Source organism: Nothobranchius furzeri, chromosome 6 (assembly GCF_043380555.1).
Source record: "Nothobranchius furzeri strain GRZ-AD chromosome 6, NfurGRZ-RIMD1, whole genome shotgun sequence".
In the NCBI taxonomy this organism is placed as follows: Eukaryota; Metazoa; Chordata; class Actinopteri; order Cyprinodontiformes; family Nothobranchiidae; genus Nothobranchius; species Nothobranchius furzeri.
This window is the reverse complement of record NC_091746.1, coordinates 39,130,552-39,148,264: the sequence shown is the minus strand read 5'-3', so window position 1 is coordinate 39,148,264 and position 17,713 is coordinate 39,130,552. Positions and strand designations below refer to the sequence as shown.

At 48.2% G+C, this 17,713-nt stretch overlaps 1 protein-coding gene across 3 annotated transcripts in view; it reads right to left on the bottom strand.

The window, feature by feature from the left end:
- Positions 1-17,399, bottom strand: part of aebp1a (AE binding protein 1a) — a 36,432-nt gene extending 19,033 nt beyond the window's left edge. Inside the window, exons 1-6 of one of the 3 annotated variants that reach the window (XM_015975113.3) lie at positions 17,266-17,399; positions 16,933-17,178; positions 11,429-11,662; positions 11,220-11,264; positions 8,587-8,652; positions 1-39 (exon numbers count right to left, since the gene is read on the bottom strand). The exon at positions 1-39 is cut by the window's left edge and continues 30 nt beyond it. In XM_015975113.3, coding sequence (XP_015830599.3) covers positions 1-39; positions 8,587-8,652; positions 11,220-11,264; positions 11,429-11,662; positions 16,933-17,176 — 628 coding nt within the window. In that variant the 5' untranslated portion in view covers positions 17,177-17,178; positions 17,266-17,399. Of the gene's footprint in view, positions 40-8,586; positions 8,653-11,219; positions 11,265-11,428; positions 11,663-16,932 lie in introns of all 3 variants that reach the window. The other 2 variants (XM_015975121.3, XM_015975104.3) reach the window with 2 other exon arrangements.
- Positions 17,400-17,713: the final 314 nt, after the last annotated feature.

The window sequence follows — 17,713 nt, the reverse complement described above, 5'->3', positions numbered from 1 at the left end:
TGACCTCCTTTTTAACAGGGTATCTACCACGCGCCTGAACTGCAAAAATCAAATGTTACCATGAATATAAGATAAGCATCAGCAGCAGCTTACAGTCATGAAAGCTTATCTACAACACGGGACGAGACCAAAGGTGCAGGTGGATGCAGACAACATCTGAAATGACATAAACGCATTAAAGTGAAAAGCTGGCAGGCACCTTGTTAAGGCTAAAGACTTATTATAGTGAAAGAAAAAGATAGCTGGGTAGAAACTCTATACATGCAGCCTGATTAGTACTGAAGTTTATTGTCATAATGGTGGAAATGAGAAGCTGGCCATGTTCAGTTAAACAGACTGTCCTTTGTTACACGTGTCTTGTGTCAAATCATTAAAATGAGAAACTTTCTTATTACAAGTTACTGATCCTTTATTTTTTCCCTCACTGACAATAATATGCTACCAAATGTTTGATCCACATAAAATGTTCATGTTTTATCATTTGTGTGTAATCAGTGCAGAAATATAAAAGTTGTGTTACCATATAAATGTTGTTACCATATAAAAGTTGCGTTACCATATCCATGTTGTGTTAACATATAAATGTTGTGTTACCATATAAATGTTGTGTTACCATATAAATGTTGTGTTACCATATAAATGTTGTGTTAACACAAAAATGTTGTGTTAACACAAAAATGTTGTGTTATCATATAAAAGTTGTGTTAATATACAAATGTTGTGTTACTATATAAATGTTGTGTTACCATATAAATGTTGTGTTGACATATAAAAGTTGTGTTAATGTCAGCGCGCTGCTGAGAGGAACGGAGCTGAGATGAGGATCCAACGCGGAGCAGGAAAACAGGCAGACAGGTGAGCACATTCAAAGGGTTTTAATACTGAAGCACGCTGGACAGTGAAACAATGATCCGACACAGTACAAAGAACAGACAGGGTTTAAATACAGGAGGGTTGGGAGCTAAGGTGATTGGGAAACGAGAGGCAGGTGGGAGTAATCAACGAGACACAAGGCTGAACTAAACGGGGAGACATGACCGGGTGTGACAGTACCCCCCCTCAAGGGGCGGATCCCAGACGCCCACAGGAACGAGGAGCAGGGTGGGAGGAGGGGAACCAGGAGGAAGGGCCCAGAGGAACAGAGGGACCAGCAGAGGGGCAGAGGAGGAGGAGACGACGAGCTCTGGGGGCCGGCGTCTGAGGCAGAGGAGGAGACGACGAGCACTAGAAGGCCGGCGTCTGAGGCAGAGGAGGAGACGACGGGCCCTTGGAGGCCGGCGCCTGCGGCAGATGAGGAGGCGACGGGCCCTTCGAGGCCGGCGCCTGCGGCAGATGAGGAGGCGACGGGCCCTTCGAGGCCGGCGCCTGCGGCAGGAGAGGAGCTCTGCAGGTTGGGCCGGCGACAAAGTCACTGCAGGCTGGGCCGGCGACAAAGTCACTGCAGGCTGGGCCGGCGACAAAGTCACTGCAGGCTGGGCCGGCGTTGCCCTCAAAACCACCATCGGAACCGGAGACCGTGGAGACGCCGGGCTGGATGGAGCGTCGGCCCCTTGAGTGCAAAGAGCATCCCCAGACGAGGCAGCGGCGATGTCATCGGACGAGCCGACTTCAGAGGACGAGGCAGCGGCGATGTCATCAGACGAGCCGACTTCGGGGACGTCATCAGAGGAGGCGGCGACGTCGTCAGACGAGCCGACATCGGGGTCGTCATCAGAGGAGGCGGCGACGTCGTCAGACGAGCCGACTTCGGGGACGTCATCAGAGGAGGCGGCGACGTCGTCAGACGAGACGACTTCGGGGACGTCATCAGAGGAGGCGGCGACGTCGTCAGACGAGCCGACTTCGGGGACGTCATCAGAGGAGGCGGCGACGTCGTCAGACGAGCCGACTTCGGGGACGTCGTCAGACGGGGCGTCATCGGACGTGGCGGCGACGTCATCAGAGGAGGCGGCGACGTCATCAGACGGGACGTCATCAGAGGAGGAGGCGACGTCATCAGGCGGCGACGTCATCAGAGGAGGAGGCGACGTCATCAGAGGAGGAGGCGACGTCATCAGAGGAGGAGGCGACGTCATCAGAGGAGGAGGCGACGTCATCAGAGGAGGAGGCGACGTCATCAGAGGAGGACACGTCGTCATCAGAGGAGGAGGCGACGACTTCGGACACGTCGTCATCAGAGGAGGAGGCGACGACTTCGGACACGTCGTCATCAGAGGAGGAGGTGACGACTTCGGACACGTCGTCATCAGAGGAGGAGGCGGCGACTTCGGACACGTCGTCATCAGAGGAGGAGGCGGCGACTTCGGACACGTCGTCATCAGAGGAGGAGGCGACGACTTCGGACACGTCGTCATCAGAGGAGGAGGCGACGACTTCGGACACGTCGTCATCAGAGGAGGAGGCGACGACTTCGGACACGTCGTCATCAGAGGAGGAGGCGACGACTTCGGACACGTCGTCATCAGAGGAGGAGGCGACGACTTCGGACACGTCGTCATCAGGGGCGACGACTTCGGACACGTCGTCATCAGGGGCGACGACTTCGGACACGTCGTCATCAGGGGCGACGACTTCTGGACAGGCGACGTCATCAGAGGCGACGACTTCTGGACAGGCGACGTCATCAGAGCCGTCGACTTCTGGACAGGCGACGTCATCAGAGGCGTCGACTTCTGGACAGGCGACGTCATCAGAGGCGTCGACTTCTGGACAGGCGACGTCATCAGAGGCGTCGACTTCTGGACAGGCGACGTCATCAGAGGCGTCGACTTCAGAACACGAGGAAGAGGCGTCGACTTCAGAACACGAGGAAGAGGAGTCAACTTCAGAACACGAGGAAGAGGCGTCGGCCACAGGACTGGCAGGGGCGTCGGCCACAGGACTGGCAGGGGCGTCGGCCACAGGACTGGCAGGGGCGTCGGCCACAGGACTGGCAGGGGCGTCGGCCACAGGACTGGCAGGGGCGTCGGCCACAGAGCCCTGGACCGTCGACCTCTGGACCGTCGACTTCTGGACCGTCGACTTCTGGACCGTCGACTTCTGGACCGTCGACTTCTGGTCCGGGGGCATCGACTTCTGGTCCGGGGGCGTCGACTGCTGGACCGCCGACTGCTGGACCGCCGACTGCTGGACCGCCGACTGCTGGGGCCGACCCGTCCGCTTCGGGGCCAGAACCGGAACCGTCTGCTTCTGGGCCCATCCCTTCTGCTTCTGAGCCCGTCCCTTCTGCTTCTGGGCCCTCTGGAGTGGAGGCGAGGCAGCTGCAGGAGGGGCTGCCTGGACAGGCTGGACTGGAAGTGGTGGAACTGGTAGGGCTGGAAGCCGTGAGAGCAGGGGGCACAGCCCGTCCAGCTGAAGCTCCTGGAGGTTGAGGGTTCGATGGAGCTGGGCCAGTTCAGCCCGGAGACCAGCGAGCTCCGCTGGGTGGACGGGCTCACTCCTCTCCTGGCGGTTCGGGGAGGATAGAGTGTCCAGGTGACTCTCCTGGAGGCTGACGAGCTGGCGGATCCGGTCAAGCTCCGCCTGGAGCTCCATCAGCTGGGCTGTGGGCGTGGTTCCTCCGCCTGCAGATGACGAAGGCGCTAGTTGGACCGGAGACGGGACTGCTGGTCTGACTGGGGGCGTGTCCAAGTTGGCGCACTGAGCCAGAACTGCAGCGAGCTCGCGGCTCCGTCCAGGGACCAGCCGCTGCGGTGGAGCCCGGCATGCCTCCCCACGCCGTGGGCCAACTCCCGGGGAGCACACAGCCAGGCGGGTGCCCACGAAGCTGGAGCGATCCGGAAGCGGCTCCCGGTCCGACCCCTCGTCCGGTTCCGGGAGAGCAGCGAGGATTGCTGCGGCTGATGGCCGAGGACGGCGTTTTCGGCGAGGCAGAACTGAAGCAGGGGAAGGCGATGGAGAAGCTGGGTGGTGGCTCGGAGTGAGCCACTGAAGCAGGTGCTCCCACGGGAGAATCTCCTCGCTGGATCTCACAACGGGTTTGGGTCGGATCATTCTGTCAGCGCGCTGCTGAGAGGAAAGGAGCTGAGATGAGGATCCAACGCGGAGCAGGAAAACAGGCAGACAGGTGAGCACATTCAAAGGGTTTTAATACTGAAGCACGCTGGACAATGAAACAATGATCCGACACAATACAAAGAACAGACAGGGTTTAAATACAGGAGGGTTGGGAGCTAAGGTGATTGGGAAACGAGAGGCAGGTGGGAGTAATCAACGAGACACAAGGCTGAACTAAATGGGGAGACATGACCGGGTGTGACAGTTAACATACACTCAACAAAAATATAAATGAAACATCTTTGTTTCTGCTCCAATTTTTCATGAGATGGACTTAAAGATCTAAAATTCATTCCAGATACACAATATTACCATTTCTCTCAAACATTGTTCACAAATCAGTCTAAATGTGTGATAGTGAGCACCTGTGCTTTGCTGAGATAATCCATACCACCTCGCAGGTGTGCCACATCAAGATGCTGATCTGGCATCATGAGTAGTGCACAGGTGTACCTTATACTGGCCACAATAAAAGGCCACCCTGGAATGTGCCTGATGATGTTTGCAGCTGCAAACGAAACATTGCAGGTATATAAACCTTTTCTGTGTTTTGAAAAGAACTGAAAGATGGAAATTGAAACTCAACACAGCAAGAACACACCAAAGATATATAAACGTTGTGTTACCATATAAAAGTTGTGTTAACATACAAAAGTTGTGTTAACATATAAATATGTTAACATATAAAAGGTGTGTTACATGGAAAAGTTGTGTTAATGAGAACATTTCTCATTAACACAAATGTGTTATTTCACATGTTGTTATTAAAAGATACTGGGCCTTAAGCCTAGTTATGCTTCTGCATAAGCTCTCTGGGCAGAGACTGATACATTGATAGAGACGTTTTGCCTTCAGACTTCTCCGTCACCTGGGGAGTGTTGCAAAGCAGGACAACAGAAGGCGTAGCACTTTTCTGGGGTATCCGTCATATATCCGGTCCAAGCTAGGCAAGCGAACCACTTGGCTAAACAGCCCACCGGGACAGTTCCAGAATGCCAGATAGGCCAGTCCACCCCTGCTTAAGTGTTTTTTCCCCCTTTGGAGAGGTACCTGGACTGCTGATAAAACATTCTAGTAGATCTTTATCAGCTTTGAGGAAGAGTGAACCACAGGCAGATACTTTCCCCTGAAATAAAATTCAATGTTTCCTAGAGCTGGCTACTGGGAGTGCTTCTGGGACTTTTATTGACCAAAATCAAAATGGGCTGTCACCTTACCGGGGTTTGAGTGTCTCAATGATCTTAGGAGCTAAATTGTCTGAGGCTTTATGCCTCTGGTAGTGTCACCCATGGCAAACAGGTCCTAGGTGAGGGATCAGACAAAGAGCAGCCTGAAGACCTCTTATGATGAATTATACAAATGGAAACCATGTTCCCTCGCCCGGACGTGGGTCACCGGGGCCCCCCTCTGGAGCCAGGCCTGGATGTGGGGCACGTTGGCGAGCGCCTGGTGGCCGGGCTTTCACCCATGGAGCCCGGCCGGGCACAGCCCGAAGAGGAAACTTGGGTCCCCCTTCCCATGGGATCACCACTCGTGGGAGGGGCCAAAGGGGTCAGGTGCAGTGTGTGACGGGTGGTAGCCAAGGGCGGAGACCTTGGCGGTCTGATCCTCGGCTACAGAAGCTGGTTGGCACATGGAATGTCACCTCTCTGGTGGGGAAGGAGCCTGAGTTGGTGTGTGAGGTTGAGAGGTTCTGACTAGATATAGTCAGACTCACCTCAACGCATGGCTCTGGCTCTGGAACCGGTTTCCTTGAGAGGGGTTGGACTTTCTACCACTCTGGAGTTGCTCCCACTGAGAGGCACTGAGCAAGGGTGGGCATACTAGTTGCCCCCCCATCTTGGTGCCTGTATGTTGGGGTTTACCCCAGTGAATGAGAGGGTAGTCATGGATTGTCCATAATGAACACCATGTTCAGACATAAAGGTGTCCATATGTGCTCTTGGCACCAGGATACCTTAGGCCGCAGCTGGATGATCGACTTTGTTGTCGTTTCATCTGACCTGCGGCTGCATGTCTTGTACACTCGGGTGAAGAGAGAGGCGGAGCTGTCAACTGACCACTACCTAGTGGTGAGTTGGCTCAGATTGTGGGGGAGGATGCCAGTCAGACGAGGCAGGCCCAAACGTATTGCAATGGTGTCTGCTGGGAACGTCTGGCAGAGTCTCCGAAGGAGCTTCAATTCCCACCTCCGACAGAACTTCCAAACTGTTCCGGGGGAGGCGGGGTACATTGAGTCTGAATGGACCCTGTTCCGTGCCTCCATTGTTGAGGCGACCGACTAGAGCTGTGGTTGCAGGATCGTCGGTGCCTGTCGTGGTGTCAACCCCCGAACCTGCTGGTGGACAACGGCGGTTAGGGATGCTGTCAAGCTGAAGAAAGAGTCTTATCAGGTCTTTTTGGCCTGTGGGACTCCAGAGGCAGCTGACGGGTACCGGCAATCCAAGCGGATCGCAGCTCGGGTGGTCGCCGAGCAAAAACCCGGACATGAGATGAGTTCGGTGAGACCATGGAACAAGACTTCTGTACGGCATCGAGGAGATTCTGGTCCACCATCCAGCGCCTCAGGAGGGCAAAGCAATGCGCTACCAACACTATCTACAGTGGGGACGGTGTGCTGCTGACCTCTACTCAAGACGTTGTGGATCGGTGGGCAGAATACTTCGAAGACCTCCTAGATCCCACCGACACGTCTTCCAGTGAGGAAGCAGAGTCTGGGGACTTTGGGTTGGCCTCTCAAATCTCTGGTGCTGAGGTCACTGAGATGGTTAAAAAGCTCCTCTGTGGCAAGGCTCCAGGGGTGGATGAGATCCGCCCGGAGTTCCTTAAGGCTCTGGATGTTGTGGAGCTGTGTTGGCTGGCACGGCTCTGCAATATCGCGTGGACATCGGGGACAGTCCCACTTAACTGGCAGACCGAGGTGGTGGTCCCCTTATCTAAAAAGGGGGACCGCAGGGTGTGTTCCAACTACAGGGGATCACACTCCTGAGCCTTCCTGGTAAGGTCTATTCAGGGGTTCTGGAGAGGAGGGTCCGTCAGATTCTTGAACCTCAGATTCAGGAGGAGCAATGTGGTTTTCGTCCTGGCTGTGGAACACTGGACCAGCTCAATGCCCTTACGGGGATCCTGGAGGGTGCGTGGGAATTTGCCCAACCAGTCTACATGTGTTTCGTGGATTTGGAGAAGGCGTTGGACCGCGCATCTCGGGGGGCCCTGTGGGGGGTACTCCGGGAGTATGGGGTACCAGGCCCTCTGATACGGGCTGTTAGGTCCCTGTATGACCGATGTCAGAGCTTGGTCCGCATTGCCGGCAGTAAGTCGGGCTCGTTCCCAGTGAGTGTTGGACTCAGCCAAGGCTGCCCTTTGTCAACGATTCTGTTCATAACCTTTATGGACAGGCTTTCTAGATGCAGCCAAGGTGCAGAGGGCATCCGTTTTGGGGGCCTGAGGATCAGGTCTCTGCTTTTTGCAGATGATGTGGTCCTGTTGGCTTCATCAAAACATGGTCTTCAGCTTTCGCTGGAGCGGTTCGCAGCCGAGTGTGAAGCAGCTGGGATGAGAGTCAGCTCCTCTAAATCTGAGACCATGGTCTTGATTCTGAAAATGGTAGAATGCCTTCTCTGGGTCAGGGATGAGGTCCTGCCCCAAGTGGAGGAGTTTAAGTATCTTGGGGTCTTGTTCAGGAGATGGGGAAAACTGGAGCGTGAGATCGATAGGCGGATTGGTGCTGCATCTGCAGTGATGCGGGTGTTGTACTGGTCTGTTGTGGTGAAGAGAGAACTGAGTCAGAAGGCGAAGCTCTCGATTTCTTGGTCGATCTACGTTCCTACTCTCACCTATGGCCATGAACTTTGTGTAGTGACCGAAAGAACGAGATCCCGGATACAAGTGGCCGAAATGAGTTTTCTCCGAAGAGTGGCTGGGCTCTCCCTTAGAGATAGGATGAGAAGCTCTGTCATCCAGGAAGGGCTCAGAGTAGACCCGCTGCTCCTCCACATCGAGAGGAGCCAGTTGAGGTGGCTCGAGCATCTGGTCAGGATGCCTCCTGGATGCCTCCCTGGTGAGGTTTTCCTGGCACATCCAACCGGGACCTAAAGGTAGACCCAGGACACGGTGGAGGGACTATGTCTCTCACCTGGCCAGGGAACTGGAGGGACTATGTCTCTCACCTGGCCAGGGAATGCCTTGGGATTCCCCCGGAGGAGTTGGCCCAAGTGGCTGGGGAGAGGGAAGTCTGGGCCTCTCGCCTTAGGCTACTGCCCCCGTGACCCGTCTCCGGATTAGTGGATGAAAATGGATGGAAAATCAAAATGTCTATGCCTCATTTAAAACATTGAATGCTGTAAACAACATGACTTTTTCAAGAAAAAAATACCTTTACATAGGGTCAGGCTACTCTTCATGCAGTCACTAGTTTTGTTAAACACATTAGCAAACCCACTCAAAAGGAACAGAGTTTTTAAAGCCACTTCTTATGATGACATCTGTAAATGTTGTGCTCTAAAAGACTAGATGTGTGTTTAAACCTACTTCTGTCCCAGTAGTCTGGATCAACCTCACTGAGGGATTTGGTTGGAGATGTTGCATTCTTTGTATCTTAATGAAGAAAACAAGAAGGAGAAAGATTACTATTAAAGTTTTAACTGTAAAAACTTGTATTTTATAACTGTATTTTGGACCTTGAAGAACAGAAAGGAAAAGAAAGTAATTAAAAGTAAGTTCTTATTTGTTTCCTTTCCGTCATTAATAAAACACTGATACATTGCAAGCAACTGTGAACTAAAGCAAAACTACACTTTTTACTAATGTTCCACTATCACGATTTGGGTTGGAGGAGTAGGACCCAATGCGCAGATACCCAGAACGACACGAGGCAGGAGAGGATGTAATAGAAAACATTCTTTATTAAGAAAGATTTAGCCCAAAAAAACTAGAATCTAAGAGGGCACAAAGCCATAAACCTAGAGACCTAAGAGGGGAGGGAGAACAAACAATGCTGACAAGGACAGTGGACCGACAACACATTGAGACGCAGACAGGGTTTTATACACAGGGGCAGGATGATTGGGAGATGAACTGCAGGTGTGTGGGAAGAGAGAAACCTGGTGGAATCAATTTACTTATCAGGGAGAGGAATCTAAGCTGAGTAGGGGAAATAAAACATGACCTGTGAATAATAACCAAACCTAAAGACTAGAAAAAGAAGACAAATAACTAATGATCTAAGGAGAAAAGGAGAACTAATAAACTGGTGGGGAAGGACCAAGGAAGGAACCTAGAAGAAAACCTGAACCTATGAAAACTACAGAGAAAAACTAGCTAGATAATATAAATACAAGAAAATTAAAGAATGAGTGGACCTGGGAAACCTGGTGGGAGCTGGAGACAAGAAGGGCTCAGGAAGCTTAGGTACGCATGAGGGGGATCCTAGAGGGACACCTGGAGGGGTTGGAGACCTACAGGGGCACAGAAACCTAAGGGGGGAACCTGGAGTGGGCTGGGGAACCCAAGGAGGCACATAAGGGGAACCTAGAGGGGGGCTGGAGAACACATGAGGGGTACGCAGGACGCAGACCATGACATCCACTCATATCTACTTTAAAATTACTGTTGAAAATTTAAGGTGTGGGAAACTCATTTAATTATTACATTTGCTGTGGCCTCTGGTAGGAATGAATGCCTTGCAATTCATATACTAGAGGCAAAACAAGTACAGATTTACTTGGATCAGCATAGGCGAGTTAGTCTAGCAAGCACTATTATTTAGTCTGGCAACGCTCTATTCACAGTTCTCGGTCGTGGGGTGAGTTCTATCATTGTTTTTCAAACTACCTCTGCATGCTGTTGGACAATGAACAATGTGACGTGGTCACCGCTACGAATGTCGGTAAATGAGTCAATCCGCTGTTGAAGAAAAATACACCCGTTTTCTAAATATAGGACTTAAATACATCTATCTGCTCCTGGTACTAATAAAGCCTAGGTCCAAATAGTCCAAAACTGATGTAAAAGCAGTTTCAAACGAGCTGTTGCCAACTTGTTCCACTCTGTCGCATCATCCTGCCCACCAGACCCTAGCTGGCATGCTGCTAGGGGCTGTGGAGGTTCCAATGGAGTGTTCCTAGATCAAAGCTTTGCAAAGCAAGAATTTGGTCTAGTTCACTAGGTTGGGACAAGGGTTCACTAGGTTTGGACAAGTCTGTTGCAGCAGAAAGTGGCAGCAGACGGCAGGATTTGAAGTCTTATTTTCTGATATTTGGACATCTAGCCTCAGATGGGACAACAGCAATGCAACTCTACCAGTGACCTCCAACGTGGATGTTTTATCTCCACTACTAACACAAGTCTGGAGGAGTTTTTCCTTTGTGGTGGTGTTGCTAATGCTAATGGTTAGATTTTACTAGTTGGGACGTTGTCTGCTGTTTCCTGGACGTCAAAACAACAACCTTCCCTGTCATGAGTCAAGATGGGTGAGATCATGAATGCTAAGTGACAGTGTGGCGTAGATCGGTCAGACTTTTCTAATCCTAGAGTTTCACTGTCTATTTTCTATCAGAAGCTAATGCAGGAGATAGGTGTAGGAGACTGTTTTCATGTTCATCCTGCATGAGTGACCAGTTATATAATTAGAAACTAGAAAACTAGAAAACTCCTGAAGAAATTTTAAAAGGGACCTGCCACCTGGCTCAAGATAGTTTTTATGCAAATTCACTCACTAAAAATTTTAAAGGATAGTTTGATCCGCCCAAATATTTTAAAGTCGTTTTTGCTAATTATTTTGCCATGGTAAATCGGATCACTTAGAAAAGCAATAGCACACCTCCCACCGCCGAGCCGCTTGTTTTGATGCATAATTTGTGGGGGTGCATGCTGCCGTTCGAGCCACATGAACGTCCGCGGAAGAATAATAATGAAGACGATTAATGTCAAAACCCCCACCAGGTGCATAACAACAAGGGCCCTGCCTGTTTCTGCAGCAGATCCCTTAATAATAATTAAAAAATGTTTTTTCAGTGAGCCACACCTTTAAAATCTAATGTTAAGTTTTTTGAATTTCTCTGTCCTTTTATTTTAACCAATAGCACCAAAGTTGTAGACTGCAACAGATTTCTTCTGGGTTTTTAGGGCAAACCTTTCAGTCAGGTCTTCTGCTAGAGTCTTACCCAGGTCTGGCTCAACAGACTCCTTCGGGGTGATGGGAGGAATCACTGAAAAGGTCACAACATAGGTTAAAACATGCCTATTTTCTGATTTTAACATGCTTTCTCAGTCAACCAGGCAGAAGAAATTGGAAGAATCATAATTTACTTCTCTCTAGATTTACAGTTACTGTTCAGATTTCCCTCTGGATCTCAACCACAAGATTACTTACTTGTGTTCAAGCCAAGTTTCTCCTGCTCCTCTTCCAAAGAAGGAGGCTGGATGTCTGGCTGTGCCATGGTCGTTGTTTTGGTCTTCTTAGTGGGTTTGGGTGCCTTTGGTTTTTTAGTAGGTTTAGGTGGTTTTGGTTTCTTGGTAGGCTTTGGTAGTTTGGGCTTCTTTGTAGGCTTTGGGGCTTTCTGCTTCTTTGCTTTGGCTTCTCTCTCTGCTGCCTTCTTTGCCCTTGCTTCAGAAAAGAGAAAAAGTTGGTTTATTCATTAAAAACTTAAATCTATTGCATCTTGATTTAAGGGTTAAATGGGGATGCACAGTGGTGAAGTTGGTCAGCACTGTTGTTTTGCTGCAAGCAGATCCTGGATTAAATTCCTGGCTGAGGGCTTTCTCCCTGTGTATGCATGGGATTTAACTGGGTAGCCTGGTTTCATCCCACCACAGCCTGACTGGTAATTCTAAAACTGACATTAGGTGTGTATAGTTGTGTGTAGTTGTGTCTCTGTGATGGACTGGTGGTCTGTCCTGCTACACCAAGCCCAGATCAACACGATTGTAACAGATAAACTTGGATAAGCTTCCTGGATTAGAACACCTCTTAAGAGCACAAAGCCTGACTACATAATGTGTGTGTAGACAGGAATGTTTTTCATGTCTGTGCCCGGTGGCTGCTTGTTTCACAGCTCCTCCAAAGTCTGCCTCTGAGAGTCAATCCACTGGGCTAGTTAGTTTACTTGGGCCTGAGTCCAAAAACAAGTTTTCTTTGGTGGTTTGATGGATAGATGTTTGGACCATGAGCGTTGCCCAGTTTTATGTGGTAGGCTGAAATAAAGACATATCGGTTTGGTTTAGCATGAAGCATCTGAATGGACATATAAATGTTGTCTTGTTTTTTATATATATATATATATATATATATATATATCTATATCTATATATATCTATATCTATCTATATATATATCTCTATATATATATCTATATATATCTATATCTATATATATATATATATATATATATATATATCTCTATATATATATATATATATATATATATATATATATATATATATATATATATATATATAAAACAAGAGTTTTATTTGTCAGCAAAATAATTCCAATTACATTTAGAGTTGAGCAGAATTCTGGTTTGGGATGTGGCCGTTTAGGTCTACCCACCCATGAGGCTGATGACACGTTGTTTATAAACCTGGAGGTGTTTAATAGGACGTTTAAGGAGAAGTCATGTAGATATCACAGGGAAGAGCTCTTCCCTTAAAAAGAGTTTCTAATCCAGTTTTGCCACACCTGTTATCATACTCCAGCGTAGGCACACAGGGCTGCTTGTTTTCCTGATGTTCCACCTGCACCTGAACACAACAGTGACTCACTCTTTAGGTGCAAAGCTTCTTGGTGTGTGGCGTTTTTCTGCAAGTGGGTCTTTTTTGACTAAGATACAGTGCAAAATATGTTGAAACAATTAGAAATTTATGGTTCCTAACTTTTTGGGCGTCTGCTCACTAAAAGCATTATCATAACATTAGAAATGATTTCAGACATGCAAAGGCATCCTGACCTCGGGAGCCACTGATTTAAATCACTTGTTCAAATATGAAGAGTTTTTGCAACAAAAAAACCCCTGAATGAACAGTTTTATTTTATTTTTAGTTGATTGATGTTCTGACTGTAAACGGAAACACATCCTGTTCTGTTTCTCAGACACATGTTGTCCTCTGAAGCACATGTGCAATTAGGATGTAGCATCTGGGTGGCTGCTGGAAAAAAACCTAGATGTTTCAGGACATCGTTCCAAAAATGTTTCCCACCACAATAAGTGAACATCCAAACCCGGCACAAATCCCAATTCTGGGTGTTAAGCACGATGGTGGAGGGCTGGTGATTTGGGTTAATTCTACAGTCACTGGTCCAGCTTGAATATTTCTGTTAATTCTAGAGACCAGCATGAGGCCATCTGGCTGACAGCTGAAGCTTGAAACAAAAAGAATCTCATGATAATCTTGGTTACAAATGGAGTTTGATGTGAGAGACCGATGAGGTCATCTGTACGACATCTGAGACTTGGCTCAAAGTTGAGGGATGAAAGAGATGATCACAAACACAGCAGCAAATCAATAGAATGTCTAGAGGAATAAAAACAATTTAAACCATCCAATGCATCACTGAAGCTAAAGCTTTTGCTGGTACATTAGGTGACTGGTGCCTTAAAATGAAAAACTGAACACATAGAAGAAAGGTGTTTAAACTAACTAATGAGTTTGAACAGAAGATGGTTCAGTTTGGGTGCTAAATGTTTTTAAAAGTACAGCCCAATCCATTGTTGTGGAAAATTATTTGAATGGCTGACTTGTTTTAATTTAGCTACATTAGAGTATTTTAGGTCAAAGTTCAGACTTCTCCTTCAGCATTTTCTGTTAAGCCTGGTTCACACTGCATATTTCGCCTGTTGCAAAGGGCTGCTTCATGTCACTCTGTGAAGACTCTAGAGAGGCGGCACATCACCCAGCCCAGGATTGGATTGAGCCAAAATGCATGATTTCTCACCCTAGCAAGACACGCTAATGTCACGAGTGTTCCTGACGAAGAGAGTACGTCACTAAAAGACGAAAGATGCCCAAGACAACAATCAATGATGAACAGAAAAAAAGCACCACAATAAGGATCACAACAATTCTTTAATTAGACTCTGAACCAAACTCCAAAAGGAGTGGTCCACATGCTCTTGCGTGAAGCCTCCATTTTTGCTAATGCTGCTCTTGCATTGCACTCTCATCACTAGTTTTTCACATCACTTCCTGGGTGTATTTTGATTGGCCGATTGCAGACTGGAATCATAGATTTTCTGACAATGCTTGAAGACTTTTGGAGGCTGAGTTTGGTCGTGAGAGGGCTCAGTAACCTGTCCCTCGGTCATCAACTCTGGACAAAAGAAGAAGAAAATATAATTTCTGTAGCGCCTCTCAAGATCGTGATAAAAATCACGAGGTGCTTCACAAAAACAATAAATGTAAAAATATAAAAAAAGAATTTAGAAAATGGTTAAAAATATATTTAAAATGAGCAAAAAATAGACAATTGTGATTAAAAAAATGTTGAGAAAGAGAGAGAGTGAATAGGAAAGAGGGAAATCAGTGGATCCTGAGGAAGGTGGAATAGGTGGGGAGAGCAGAATAAAGAGAGGGGGGGGGGGGGGGGGGTGAAGAAGGTCACACAAAAGCCAGCCTGAACAGGCGAGTTTTCAGCTGTTTTTTAAAGGAGACCACTGAGTCCACTGATCTCAGACTCAGGGGGAGAGAGTTCCAGAGTCTGGGGGCCACAGCAGCAAATGGTCTGTCACCTTTGGTCTTTAGCCTGGTGCTGCACAACCAGTAGGCTTTGGTCACTGGACCTCAGGGACCTGCTGGGGGTGTAGGGACTAAGAAGATCGCCACTGTAAGATGGTGCTTGTCCATGTAAGGCCCTAAAGACCAGAACCAGGATCTTGAAATGAACCCTGAAGTTGACTGGCAGCCAATGAAGCTGGAGGAGTGGTGGGGTGATGTGGGTGTGTTTGGAGGACTTGGTCAGAAGCCGAGCACAGGCATTCTGAACCACCTGTAGACGGTTCAGGGAGGTTCTGCTCAGACGCGTGAAATGAGAGTTACAGTAGTCTAAGCGTGAGGAGATGAAGGTGTGGATAACTGTCTCAAGTTCAGAGCGAGACAGAATGGGACTCCGCTTAGCAGTGTTCCTGAGATGGAAGAAGGAAGAGAAAACAAGAGAACTGACATGAGAATCCAGGGTGAGAGCTGGGTCAAAGGTCACACCAAGATTCCTGATGGAGGGTTTGGTGTGAGAAGCAAGCTGACCAAGAGAGTATCTGACTTTAGGAACCAGCTTGTCTGGGGCACAGATGAGGATCTCAGTCTTATCTTCATTCAGCTGAAGAAAGCTCCCAGCCACCCAGGTTTTGATAGAGTCTAAGCAGGTGTGTAACAGCTGCAACTTAGACGTCTCATGGGGCTTGAAGAAGATGTACAGTTGGATGTCATCTGCATAAAGATGGTAGGAGATTCCTTTGAAAGAGCTCAGGATGTGCTGAAGAGGAAGCAGATAGAGGAGGAAGAGCAGAGGCCCCAGCACAGAACCTTGTGGGACACCATGGGTAAGAGAGGTGGTGGAGGACCTAAACTTGGAGATGGCCACAGAAAAGGAGCGCTGAGAGAGATAAGAGGAGAACCACTCCAGTGCAGTTCCTAATAGGCCTACCCAGTCTCCCAGCCTCTCCAGTAGCAGGTGATGGTCAACAGTGTCAAAGGCTGCCGTCAGGTCCAGCAGGACCAGAACAGAACAGTCCCCTGCATCACTGTGAGTCAGAAGGTCATTAGAGACCCTAAGAAGAGCTGTTTCAGTAGAATGAGCTCTACAAAAACCTGACTGGAAGCTATCATAGATTTTATGTTCATCAAGAGCAGCTGTGAGTTGTTTAGCCACAACCTTTTCCAAGATCTTGGAGATGAACAGAAGTTTAGAGATGGGTCTGAAGCTGCTATGGAGAGAGGGGTCGAGACTCGGGTTTTAAAGAAGCGGGTGGATTACAGCGTTCTTAAAGTAAGCAGGAACCTGACCAGAAACCAGAGAAGCATTAATCATGGAGAACACGCTGGGACCAATGGACTGAAAAGCACTTTTAAACAAAGATTAAGATAAGATGTCGAGGGGGCATGCAGAGGTCTTCATTTTCTGCACATATCCTTGGAGGTTTAAGAAACTTAGAGTTTCTTCTTAATTGTCTATCTTTATGTAACCCAGTTCTTCCAGGCTGCCAGGCCTGTGGTTTTACTTTATGCAGTGGAAAGTCAGAACACGAGTGTTTCTACATCAGCGCTCCTGAAAGTGGGACCTCTCATAAATCCTCTTTGCTCCCTAATGGAAAACTGTAGTAGGAACCCTTCTGCTGCAGCTTTGTGTTTTTTTCCCCCCACAGATGTGTTTTCCTCATGTATGCTCCCACCACACAGGCTCATTTTGTCATCAGTCTGCATCAAAACAGACTCCTAAAACTTTTACCATGGTGTGGACACCATTCCAGGTCCCAAGAGCAGATCATGTAAACTGCCATGGTGAAACTGCCTAGAAAGTGTCAGATCAGGCTTTGATTCACTGTGAGTTTCTGTTCCATCTTTTCTGATTCAGAGATTCTTTAGTAACCCCCCTCCCCCCAGTGTTTAGTGGTTTAGAAGACTTTTAAAATGTAATTATCAAAAGGATCTCTGGATGTTTTAAGAGGTGTAGCTGAAAGCAGAGCACTGCTTTTTTCATTTGAAGTAAAGGATTTCCTGCGTCAGAGACAGATTGCAGCCTTTCCTGTCTGTTGTCTCAGTGTTATGGTTGCAAGCTGTGAGTGAGAGCTCTGAAAGCAGTAGAGGCCAGGAAAGGTCAAGAAAACTCCCCTTTAGATGTTTTACTCGCCTCAGAAATGCCTGTTTGCAGAAGCCTCCACTTACCTGCCTCAATTTCCTCAGGTGTTTTCTTTTTCTTTGGTTTTGTCTTTTCTGTAAATTCTGCTGGCTCATCTGACATTTCAACATCGTGGTGTTTTCCTTCTCTTCCTGGTTCGACCAAATCTTGGGTTTCTCTCATCCGGGCATGGTTGCTGGGTAGCTGCTTCTCCTCCTCATGCGCTTCAGCACAGATCAGAGCACAACAAAAGCCCACTCCGACCCAGACGAACAGCACCTCAGCCCTCATGCCTGCAAAGTTAGGATGAAATGGACAAGACGTACTCCAGAAAAAGCTCTGAATATTAAGCTAGCGGCAAAAATAACTCAACATCTGACCTACAGATGCAGGTAAACAGCTGTCGATTAAGTGCTTTATTCAAAATGTGAGCATGAAAGGGATGAGCTGGACGACGTCTGAGGAACTTCCTCCTCTCTGATGAGAGTCAGCACAAGCAGAAGGGGAAAACACTGGGACCTGACGGTTGAAGCAGCCTGCTGCCCCTGCCTTTCTCCTCCTCCTTTTTAACACACTCTTCTCCCTTTTTCTTCTCCATTTGATCCGTCATGGCCCTTCACCCCCTCTTTCCCTTCACCCGTCTCTGAGGGGAGGAGCATCTTCCATAGAACATTCCTGTGACAGAAGAAGGAGGAGGAAAAGGAGGAACTTTACAAAAAATACTTTTCATTTGTTCACAAAACAACTTTAACAAGAGAAAGTCAAGGGTTGGGCCAGATTCCTTCAAGGAGAGAAAGACTAAACGTAACTTAGAGCGATAAAGTAGTT